Genomic DNA, 11,622 nt, shown 5'->3' with positions numbered 1-11,622 from the left:
TCCTCCGCCAGCTCTTCACTCACCTCTGCACTGCGCCCAAGGGAGGCTGCCCGCTGCCGCCAGTTGCTCCTGGCCTTGGACAAGCATGAGTAGAGGGGCTTGGGGTTTCCAGTCCTACCTCCCACTGCGCCAGGCCTCCCTCCCTGCCTGAGAGTCCTGCTTGGGTTAATTATAACTCTGACCTAAGTGCCCTGTGACGCCACACCCCGGCCTGCTGGGGAGACCCAGCCACCAGGTAGGGAAGAGGCCTGGGAGGGAAGAGGCCGGGGAGACTGACTTCCGGTGCATGGGGGTGTCAGTCTGGGTGGATGGAAGGGGCTTCTGAGGGAGGGTCCTCAGCTGGCTCCTGCAGGTGTCTGTTCTACAGCCTGATAGGCCCTTAGGTTGTCTGGGTAACGGAAAAGGGCGGGGAAGCAGCTGGAGCAGAGTAGGTGCTTGAGGCAAAAAATGGGGCCAAAGCAGGTGCCCTGGAGACAGGCAGACAGTCCTGGAAGCCCTCTGCTGCCTCCTCCATGAGAACCTTTCATCCCCCAGGTCCATGTCTCAGCTATGCACCCCACAAACGTGCCTCTATGCCACCCGGGCCCCTCAGTGCTGCTGCTGTTGCAGCTGTTGCTTCCCCCTGCCTCTGCCTTCTTCCCCAACATCTGGAGCCTCCTGGCTGCCCCCGGCTCCGTTACCCACCAAGACCTGACCGAGGAGGCAGCACTCAATGTCACCCTGCAGCTCTTCCTGGAACATCCACCCCCAAGTCGGCCACCCCTTCGCCTGGAGGACTTCCTGGTGAGCCCGGGGTCCTGTCACATCCCGGCCAGATTCCCCCTCTCCCTGAGGGCCCTGCTTGCCAAGAAAAGGGCTACCTCCCTCTCCCCACCTTCCCACCTTTAACCCCCAGCAACAAAGACACCTGGGGTTCTGGTCCTGAAATCAGGAGTGCCCCCTCCTAAGAAGGGCCCAGGAATGCGCCTCCCTTGTGGGGCCCAGTAGCCGGATTCCCTGCGCACCCGGCCTTGATTGCCAGTTGCTGAGGAAACTAGGCACCGCTCCAATCCAAGGGGCTTCCCTGGAGCCCCTGTCCCCTCCCACTCTCGCCAGGGCCGCACCCTCCTTGCCGACGACCTCTTTGCTGCCTACTTTGGACCTGGGTTTCCTTCCCGGAGGTTTCGAGCAGCCTTAGGCCAGGTGTCTCGTGCCAATGCCGCCCAGGACTTCCTGCCCACTGCCAAGAATGACCCCGACCTGCACTTCGATGCCGAGCGGCTGGACCAGGGGCGCACGCGCCTGGTGGGGGCGCTGCGGGAGACGCTGGCAGCGGCCCGAGCCCTTGACTACACCCTGGCCCGCCAGCGTCTGGGGGCTGCGCTTCACGCCTTGCAGGTGAGAGCAGCTGGGGGTGTGGTCAGAGGGGCACGGCTTCCATTCTGATCCCTCCCCCCCCCTCCCCCGCCAGGACACACCCCTCCAGAAGGGATGGGGTGCTTTCCAGTGCCCTGAGCCCATCTCCCCAAGTTCCCTACCTCCAAACTGGCCCTGCTTCCTGTGGGAACAAGGACAGGCACGGCAGCAGGAGAGATGTGAGGGGGAGGGGAAGGCGCGGAGGTCAGAGGGTCTTTGGCCTTTGGGTGGAACAGGGAGAAACACCAGAGAGCAGGCGCTTTGGTAAACCTGATCTGACCAGGGAGTGGACCCACACATGGCGCAGCAGCCCTCTCCTGTCTCCCCCTCTGCTCCCCTCAGCAGTGTGTTTCAGTCAGCCTGTTCTGTTCTGTCTCTGGTGAATCCTCTCACCACCATCCCTCACCCGCACTACACCCCAGTTCTTCTATGCATAAATAAATAAATAAACAACTAAACAATTCTTTTTAAAAATCTGATCTGGACAATGGAGGGAGCAGGGAAGGGGACCAGGGTGTCTGGCAGGAGTAGCAGGGAGGAGGCTTTTGCAGTGGAGAGCTTGAAGGGATGAGGAGTTAGGCTGGAAATGGAGCCGTCACACTAGGGCCCTGTTCTCTTCTCCCGACCAGGATTTCTATAGTCACAGCAACTGGGTGGAACTGGGGAAGCAGCAGCCACACCCTCACCTCCTCTGGCCAAAGAAGACGTTCCAAAGTCTGGCACAAGGTAGAATACGAGCCCTGCGGTTCCGGGCGCCCACAGAGCCACTTCCTCTCAGCATCCCCAGCCACCATGTCAGGGCCTGAGGTGGCATCAGCTGTAATAACGTTGCTTCATCTGTGGATTGACCTGTGAGGTGCCCCCCCCCCCAGTCCAACCAGAAGCCAGGCCAGTTAGGTGGCTCCCCACCATCTCATAGGAGGATCTGCAGGCCTCTGCCATTGACATGACTTCCTGCCCCCACTGGGTCACACAGGGCCTCTCTCACAGCCCCTCAGCCTTCCAAGCCAACTGTGACCTGGAAACCGCCTCCTGGTCATTATAAGCTCACTTTCCACCCACGGTCACAGAGCACTTGATCCCTATCGGCTGGTCCCCGAGCCTGGGTTTTCTAGCACATTCCTGCCCCAGATGCTCAGTTTTATCATCAGCTCATAAACTCCAGGTTTTAGTTCAGAAAGCCTAGAAGGGTACCTGCGGGCTTTTACCTCATGTCAGCTGCAAGGAAGAGCCCAGGAAGTTTGGATGGACAGGATTAAAGGTGAGGGGCAGGCCTCCCGGTGGCGCAGCGGTTGAGCGCTGGGTTGCGAAGCTGCCTGCAGCCTCGGCAGCGCAGGTTCGATCCCCGGCCACCAGTGAGGGTCCCACATGGTGCGCAGACCTCTCCTGCCGCCCGCTGCTCCCCTCAGCAGTGTACTTCAGTCCTTCTGCCTGCTCTGCTCCCCGCTCTGGCTCTGGTGAATTCTCTCACCCTCCCGCGCTTCTGACTGTACCCAGTGCTTATATAAATAAATTAAAAAAAAAAAAAAAAAGGTGAGGGGCAGTAGACTCGTGGGTTCCAGATCCCTACACTCTCTTCATAGTGGACGACGCTACCTGCTCTGACTGTGAGGAGCTGAGCTGCCCTGGGAATTTACTGAGCTTCACACTGCTCACCTCTGGCTACTTCGGAACTCATCCCTCCAAACCTCCAGGTACCAGACAGAAAAGCCTCCAAAGTACAGGGAGTAAGTCACGTCCTTCCTCCCAACCCTCTCACTGGGGATCTCAGTCATGTAGTCCTTTGTTCAACTTCTCAAGGCATCGTTTCCTCAGAAGAAAGAGAGGATGTTGGGAATGGACTGGTGGGAGGGAAGCCCAGTGAGGTGCCGGAGATCACTGGGTGGGGAGCAGCTTCTTTCTCCATCGCCCAAGGCAGACACCTCCATGCCTGAGGCAGCTTTTGGGGACTGACTGAGGGTCAGGGAATCCACCAAGTGCTGGAGTGACTGACCTCTCCAGATTTACCCTCCTCGAGATGCCATCATTTCCTGCTGACCCTTTGCTGAGGAATGAGTGGGCAGACCGGGTCAGAAAGGGCCTCAATTTCTTAGGAGGCAGTGGATTTTTTACCTCCACCTTCCAGATCCCTTTCCCCAACCCAGGAAAATGTAGCCATGGGGGTCATTTTGACGAGAGCAGCTCCCAGCCACCACGGGGAGGCATCAACAAGGACAGCACAGCCCCAGGCTTCTCCCCCCACCACATGCTGCACCCCCAGGCTGCACAGCTGGCCCTTCTGGCCTCCATTCAGGCCCTCAGCCTCCTGCGAAACCGCCTGGGAGACAAGGGTTTCTCCAGGTAAGTGACCGCCTAGATGGACTCCTGGGAGAGCTGGGGCAAATGTGCAGACTCTTCAATGTGTCTGGCCTGCTCCAGGCTGCTGGACATCACCCCAGCCTCCGGCCTGAGCTTTGTTCTGGACACCACGGGCAGCATGGGGGAGGAGATCAACGCCGCCAAAATCCAGGCTCGACACATTGTGGAACAGCGGCGGGGCAGCCCCATGGAGCCCAGTCACTACATCCTGGTGCCTTTCCATGACCCAGGTAACCAGGGAGTGGCTGGGCCAGTGGAGGGAAGGAAAGTCCAGGGCAAATGATAAACACCAGCGTCTCCCCGGGGGTGCAGTGGGTTGAGCACAGTGCTGTGAAGCTCTCCGAAGTTTCTGTAGCACAGGTTCGATCCCGGCAGGCCAGGGAGATTCCCACATGGCGTGGCAGACCTCTCCTGCCTCTCCCGCTGCTCCCCTCAGCAGTACTTTTGGTCTGTCTGCCTGTTCTGCTCCCCACTCTGTCTCTGGTGAATCCTCTCCCCGTCCCGTACCTCTGGCCTGTACCCCAGCTATTGTATAAATAAAAAATAAATCTTTATTTAAAAAAAAAAGGATAAACACCATGGGCGGCGGAGGCCTCACAGCTGTTCGTCCTTAAAATGGTGATCCTTCCCATGCACATGGGTGAGCCTTTACTGGTGCCCATGTGCATGTGAGAAGCATCAGCCATTTCCACTTTCCAAAATTATAACACTCTCCATAATTAATTGTGTGGGATCAAGAAGGTGAAGACTGGATTATCCACACCGTGGAATACTGTTCAGCCAGAAGGAAAGCTGCAGTGCAGCCATCTTCAGTTAAATAGAGGGAGTTTGAGAGAATTTTGTGCAGTAAAGCAAGTCAGAGGATGACTGTACTCAACATTTACATAGCAGATGATAAAATAACACAAAATACAAAAACTCGTGGATATGAGCAAACACTGGAGGGCTCTGAGGTCAAGAGGGACAGGGGGTGGAAGGGATGGTGGGTGGCGAGAGTTCAGTCATGACCTTGCTCAGGCAGGTGGCCTCTGCTTTCTTAGGCTTCCATATTAATAAGTTGTTTTCAGTTCTCGCCATTTCCTGTAGGCAGAGGTTGGGGTGAAGATGGGGAGTTGGTCGATCCAGGCGACTTTGAAGTATCCGAGACTCTTACTTACACTGTAACCTTTCCCCACGGAACTGGAAGTCCATAATCTGGCCGGGGTCCGCCAGACTTACTCTGTGTCCTTAGCCTGGTCATCTGACCTCTCTTTGCCTCAATGTCATTATCCATCAAGTGGGTCTGTACTGGCCTTATCCTGCCAATGTGCCAGGGTTGAAATGATGATCAAATAAAATGCTTACTAGACTAAGAATTCCCCAAAGGCAAGATTTGAGTGTGATTTATCTGCATAAATAAATCTCTTGACAGCCGGCAGTTATGAAGGGCTTAGTGAATAATGAAGAATTTAGCATTTATTATGTGTTCAAGACATTACTCTGTGATTTACAAAATCAATTCATTTGGCACTCCCAATATCTCTCTGAGATAAATACTATTTTTCTGGTTGTGCTGGTGATGAAACTGGCCTTATATGTTTTTTATACTTAAATATGTACTACAGGAAGTGCTGCCATTTTGTTAAGGAAATGAGGTCCATTTTCCCAGCACAGGTAGCTAGCCTCTGCCCTGCCCGTACAAGGGAATATTGTTGTTACTGACTAGGGAGGTAGCCAGGAATGAGGGGAGTCTCTCCTCACTTATTTCAACTTCCTTCTCCCTCCCCAGGGTTTGGTCCTGTCTTTTCAACCAGTGACCCTGACAGCTTCTGGCAGCAACTCAATGAGATCCACACCTTGGGGGGTGGAGATGAGCCAGAGATGTGCCTTTCAGCCCTGGAGGTCTGCTCACCCCCTTCCCTTCCCTTCTTCTCACCTCCTTTTCCAGACAACCCCCCCCCATGATGGGTAACTAGTACCTTTCTGGAACCCACCCTTCACCCTGCCTTCAGAACCTCGCTCTACTAGCTTCATTCCAGGGTTCCAAGGCTTATTTTCCTTCTCCTCTGCTCTCCCTTGCTCTACCCATTCCTGTGCAGCTGCCATTCTTTACAGCAGTCCTTTTTCTCTCTGCCAGCTGGCCCTGCTGCACACACCCCCACTTTCAGACATCTTCGTCTTCACCGATGCCTCCCCCAAGGATGCCTTTCTCACCAACCGAGTGGAGTCTCTGACTCGGGAGCGGCGCTGCAGAGTGAGCACAGCTGGTGGGACACCCAGGGCTAGCCCCCCAGGGATGCGGGGGACCCTGTAACAACAGCCTTCTAACAGGATCACACCACACTATGGTGGTTGAACCAGCCAGGGCATGGGCTGGGAGAAGCAGACAGTGAGTACATTCCCTTTAGCAATACTGAAGAGGAGGCCTTATCCTTAATGCTGCTGGATCCGTAGTGGATCCTGCCCCCACTAAAGCATCTGAAGAACTAAAGGTCCAGTTGCCAACAATTCGCTCTGTGGATGACAGGGTGACAGTTACAAGGGAATGGGCAGCTACTAACTGAACGCTGGGGGTTGCGTCATTGGGGGACCCTTGGGTAGCAGCCAGAGGAGAGACAGACCTTACACTAGTCCTCAGTGCCTTAGAAAGCTTGGGCACAGACATCCTCACTTACAGTGGTAGTCGGCACTTGAACACCTCACGCATGGCCTCTCTTCGAGTGCAGGTTACATTCTTGGTGACTGAAGACCCGTCAAGGGTTCAGGGCCGAATTCGGCGTGAGGTCTTATCCCCTCAACGTTTTGAGCCGTACGAAGCTGTGGCCCTAGCCTCAGGAGGAGAGGTGATCTTCACCAAAGACCAGTACATTCAGGACGTGGCAGCCATTGTTGGGGATAGCACGACTGACCTGGTGAGCAAGAGTGGGGGCCAGAGGGACCAGTGCCCTCAGCTCAGAACTGAGAGGACGGGTAACAGTACACTTCTCTTCCTCGTAGGGAGCACGGCTCCCACTACTGTGTTGCGATTCCATTCAGAAGGGCAGGAAAGCAGGTTTCTCTCCCCCTGAGATTCATGGCTGCCTTGACATTTCTTTCTACTTAGCACTGCCCCTCCCCCCGTTTCTGGCCTCCAGTATTCTGTCCTCAGGACTACCACAGGATGTCCTGCCATCTTTTTTTTTTTTTTTAAGATTTATTTATTTATTTATTTATACAAGCCCTGGGTGCAGTCAGAAGCGCGGGAAGGTGAGAGAATTCACCAGAGCCAGAGCAGGGAGCAGAGCAGGCAGAAGGACCGAAGTACACTGCTGAGGGGAGCAGCGGGCGGCAGGAGAGGTCTGCGCTCAACCGCTGCGCCACCAGGGGAGACCCTGTCCTGCCATCTTTTAAGAGGGACAAGAAGTGATTGTGACATCCCTAATCCCTGACCTCCAACTTTGTCATTGATCATAATTTCACCCTCAGCCCCTTCTCTCACTGGTGTCCCTTCTCCAAGCATGACTCCCTTTCTTTCTGTCTCTGCCTTTCTCTTGTCTTTGTTCCCACCTCATTTCATGCTTTATCTTTTCTCCCAATTTTTGGTCCACCGCATCCCTTAAGGTGACCCTTCCCCTGGAACCGCCCATTGTGGTGCCGGGGCGGCCACTTGTGTTCAGTGTGGATGGGCTGCTCCAGAGGGTCACAGTCCGGGTCCACGGGGAGGTCAGCAGCTTCCGGATCAGGAACCCAGCAGGTACTTCTGTGTGTCTCAGGGCAGAGGGGAGAATGGAGACTGGAAGGGGGTAATGCACTAAGGGGAAGGAATAGTCTCATGAGATCATCTCTTATTTCCCCCTCACTCCCCACCCCCAAGGGGTCTCCCAGGGTCAGGAGGAAGGCCGGGGGCCTTTAGGTCATACTCAAAGATTTGGGCAGTTTTGGATGGTGACCATCAATGACCCCCCACAGACAGGAACCTGGGAGATCCAAGTCACAGCTGAGGGCACGCCCCAGGTGAGAGTGCAAGGTAAGCGGGGAGCCATCCTGGGAGGGGCTGCTGCAGCTCAGAGGGCAGTATCCCTCACCTTCCTCCTGGGGAAGGCCTCTGACTGCCTCTACCCCCATCAGCCCAGACCTCCCTGGACTTCCTCTTCCACTTTGGGATCGCCATGGAGGACGGCCCCCACCCTGGCCTCTACCCCCTGACTCAACCTGTTGCAGGTAATTATATATATATATATATATATATATATTTAATTTTTTATCGAGTTTTAATTTACATAAAATGTACTAAACTTAAGGTACAGCTGGATGGATTTCACTGAATACACCCATGTTACCGTCACTAAGTTCCATATAGAGTATTTCCAGTGCCTCGAACCCAATCTTGACTATCCCATCAATACCCTTGATTACCCCTTTTCTGTCCATGCCCCCAGGGGTAACCCCTTCCAGAAGCCATCCTTCCTTTCCCGGTGTCTCAGCCCCCGCAGACCACTGTTCCCCTGCCTCTGTCCCAGGTCTCCAGACCCAGCTGCTGGTCGAAGTGATAGGGCTGGGCTCCGGAGGCAGCTCTGGAGAGTCTCTGGCGCATTTCTCTTACGTCGTCCTTCGAGGGGTCTCGGAGGATGTGGAGCTGGGCCGGGTGCGTTTGGAACGCACGGGACCCCCAGAGAAAGGTCTCTTGGCTGCCTCGCTCCCGCCCACGTTTCTGCCCCCGCTGAAGCCCTTCTCTCTGGAGCTGATTGGTCAGGACGGAGGGGGGCAGGGCCTGCGCCGGGTGGCCCCTCAATCCTGTACTGTGGCCCCGGTCCTTCTGGAGGTGAGGGGTAAGGGGAGGGTGGGCAGCGGCTGCAGAGAGCCACGGGAGGGTTCTTCACCTGTCCACCCTCTGCAGCTCAGTGGCCCCCCAGGTTTCCCAGTCCCGGGCAGTAAGGTCCTGCTCAGCCTTCGCATCACCAGCTTCTCAGGCCCTCAGGATCTCCATCTTAGGACGTCTGTCAACCCGGGCTTTGCCGTCACCTCCAACCTCTCCAGGTGAAGCCCTTGAACCCCACGGCTCCCAAAAACCCAGCTTTCAGTTAGGCACCGGCTCCTTGAGCCCAGCCTCTGGCCGCTACCAGAACTGGTCCTCAGGCACCTCCCTGCCCCAGTGCTTGGCTCCAGTCCTTGGCTCCCGGCTATTCAGAGACTGGGGCTTTATGCCAGTGTCTCCTCTCCAGGGTTCACCTAGAACAGAATGAGTCTGCCTGGGGATACCTGTGGTTGGAGGTCCCAGACTCAGTTGCCCCAGACTCCTTGGTGACGGTGACTGTGACTGCAACAGGCCAAGAAACCAGCCCAGTGGCCCCGACTCATGCCTTCCTCAGACTCCTGGTATTGGCTCCCACCCCACAGGTGAGGTGCACCCCACTTTCTAGTGCAGGGTAGGCAGATCAAGGGGAGGTAGTATAATTTCATTTGGGTACAGACACCCTAACAGTCTCTTCTTCTCCCCAGGACCAGCTCGCAGCCACTGCCCCTCCCCACTCACCTGGCCCCATCCTCACCAGGGCTAGTCCCTCCCTTCATCCCTCTACTTTGGTGACTCTGGACAGGGCTGGGGGAGCACTGGCAGGCCACATCTGGTGGGGCACTGTTGGAGGGGTGCTGCTCCTGCTGGGCCTGACCTCCTGTTGACACAATGCCTCCAGGAGAGCCACCTCTATGCTGCTTTCAACCTCACCCCTGGGTGACAAGGTAACATGGCCTCAGGACCCTGCCCCTCCATCTGGGATGGAGGTTTTCCTTTTCACGCACTTGTCCCTTCTCTCTCTTCTGAAGAGATTGTCCCACAATGTACTTTCCCTGACCCTGTGGGAATCAAACCAAAGACTCATTTTTGGAGAAAGTTGCTTTCAAATTCTCTGCAGCGCCTTTATCCCACTACTTATCCACGCTCTCTGAGGCTCGGGTGGAGGGGAAGCTATTTGGGGAGGAGACAGCCTGGGCTGTGGGTAAGTGAGTACTAGGAAGTGTTATTTATAGAACTGTTTTTATTTGAAATTCTGGAGAGGCTCCTATTTTTATATTTAAAGTTGAAGGACAATTTCACTAGTCTTCTCCCAGAGATTTAAAAAAAAAATCAAATAGGAGAGAATTGGGGGCACCAGACACTGAGAAGATGAAATGGAAATTTTCATTAGCTGAGAAGGAAACCGTGTGCCAAGGTGTCTGGACTTGGGTTGACCTACCATGTGGAGACATTTAGCTGTTGAGTCCAGAAGCAGCAGCGTGAAACTGGGGGTTCTAACACAGTGTCTCCCATTGCCAACTGAGGGGAACAAGAAAGGGCCTTAGACCCTGGTAGGGCCCCTCCACCCCTTGGGGCAATCTGGCTGAACCATTTCTCTTTGGCTGAATGACTCCTTTCTGCTGTCTGGACAATGCCTAAGGAAGAGGAAAGAAACAGTCTGGGCCTCTGTGCCCACTGCAGTGCCACCCCTAAACCACCCCCCAAAAATACACCACATATATAGTTTACCTGTTGCTGCCCCAAATTCTGTGTCTTTGGCCTTCCCTTCCAGTCCTAGGTGGCATAGAAATTAGCCTGTCCAAGGGCATGGGGAGAGCTGAGGGGAAATGAAAAGGTTTTCTGTTAAATCAGTGCTGACCCCATGTCTCTTTCCTACCACCGCTTCCCAACAGTTTCAGCTGAAAAAATAAAATCACCTGTTCCTGAATCAGATACTGCAAACAGATGTTCACCTTTTGAATACTAGCTAATGGGAGCCACCAGGTTCTGAGTACAAATCTGTTAGAAAATTCTAGAGGAAGAGTTGGAGGCTGATAACTTGGAGAAAACCTGAAACCCATCTGCGACTCTTCTCTCACCACAGGCCAACCCGCCCCTCCATCTGGACCCCCTTCCCTCTCCAGGCAGGAGGAAAGTTGAATACCCTCCATCTCTTTAACAATCCACTTCCTCTACCCTCGTCAGATTGCACAGAGCCCCTTTCACTATTCTTTATGGATCCTCCCCGTCTATCCCTGTCCCAGTGCAATAGTCCAGGCCACTCCCCATCACCAATGAGTGAGCTAAATTGGGCCACAATGAGTGGAATGCAGACCAGCCTCTAATCCCAACTATGAGCACCAACCTCACACTTGGGGCATCCTGTCATTCCCATACCGCTTCCAACTCATGATCCCTGCGCAGGACCTCTTGCCTTCCCAGGGTCATCTCAGGCCATGTCCATGTGTCCCTGTTCCCCATCTCCATACACCTCACATCAGCCCCAGACCTCACCAAGAGCCCCCAGACACAGCTGCTGCTGCTGTGCCTCCTTAGCTGGCCCTCAAACCAGGCCTGGCTGTGCTCCAGCAGCTCTAACCCCTGCCACAGGGCACCCTGTTCCCTCTCCAGCACCTACGTCCTTTGCAGCTGGAAAAGGCAAGAAGCAAGAGACTGACTTGCTCCACAGCCGGGCTCTGGGCCATGGCACTTTTTCTCAATCCTGGTTGAGTTCACTGTCTGGTCACTGAGTGTGAGCGCAGACTGGCCAGTGAGAACCTGGAGGGCAAGCGGCAGAGGGCAAGACTTCTGACTCATCAAATTGAGTGGGAATATAGGAGGCAGATCTAGTAAGAGGGGCTTCCCCTGGAGCCTCCTGTTGAACTAATACTCACCCAAAGAGGCTTTGGCCCCCTGGGTCTTGCCGGCTTGTTCCCAGAGGCAGCAGCAGGACAATATCGGGGGCCTGCAGCAGGGGCAGCACAGGGGCCCCTGGCTCCCCAGGGGTCTGAGGTGGGAAGGGCAGAGTCATGCCCACTGGGCAAAGACTGGTCCCTCTCCTTCCCCGGGCTTGCCTTTCAGAGCCCTTCCTGCAGAGGCTGAGGTGTTCTCACTTAAGGGGAAACATCATCTCTTGG

General features: G+C 55.0%; 2 protein-coding genes across 2 annotated transcripts; one reads left to right on the top strand and one right to left on the bottom strand.

Moving 5' to 3' along the window:
* The first annotated feature begins 530 nt into the window (after positions 1–530).
* Positions 531–10,476, top strand: VWA7 (von Willebrand factor A domain containing 7). The gene is made up of 16 exons (XM_037519419.2): positions 531–783; positions 1,096–1,377; positions 2,025–2,121; positions 2,979–3,089; positions 3,540–3,735; positions 3,814–3,983; positions 5,522–5,634; positions 5,870–5,986; positions 6,459–6,644; positions 7,333–7,465; positions 7,586–7,738; positions 7,840–7,932; positions 8,232–8,533; positions 8,609–8,748; positions 8,934–9,108; positions 9,211–10,476. The coding sequence occupies exons 1-16, from the start codon at positions 550–552 to the stop codon at positions 9,388–9,390; spliced, it is 2,682 nt and encodes an 893-aa protein (XP_037375316.1). The 5' UTR covers positions 531–549; the 3' UTR covers positions 9,391–10,476.
* SAPCD1 (suppressor APC domain containing 1) lies at positions 9,737–11,516 on the bottom strand. Its single transcript, XM_037518667.2, is given in 9 exon segments — positions 9,737–10,101; positions 10,103–10,140; positions 10,235–10,279; positions 10,313–10,322; positions 10,397–10,481; positions 10,484–10,517; positions 10,995–11,038; positions 11,041–11,134; positions 11,376–11,516. Coding segments are annotated over 9 exon segments (546 nt in total). The 3' UTR covers positions 9,737–10,046.
* Positions 11,517–11,622: the final 106 nt, after the last annotated feature.

Source organism: Talpa occidentalis, unplaced genomic scaffold (genome assembly GCF_014898055.3).
Source record: "Talpa occidentalis isolate TD23 unplaced genomic scaffold, MPIMG_talOcc4v2.1 talOcc4.2, whole genome shotgun sequence".
Taxonomy (NCBI): Eukaryota; Metazoa; Chordata; class Mammalia; order Eulipotyphla; family Talpidae; genus Talpa; species Talpa occidentalis.
This window is presented reverse-complemented; position numbering and strand designations above follow the sequence as displayed.

Coding starts and splice junctions, on each gene's coding strand:
- VWA7 (XM_037519419.2), top strand. CDS start 550: ATGCACCCCACAAACGTGCCTCTATGCCACCCGGGCCCCTCAGTGCTG. Junction 5,635..5,869: donor TGTGCCTTTCAGCCCTGGAG/GTCTGCTCACCC, acceptor TCTCTCTGCCAG/CTGGCCCTGCTGCACACACC. Junction 8,749..8,933: donor GTCACCTCCAACCTCTCCAG/GTGAAGCCCTTG, acceptor TCTCCTCTCCAG/GGTTCACCTAGAACAGAATG.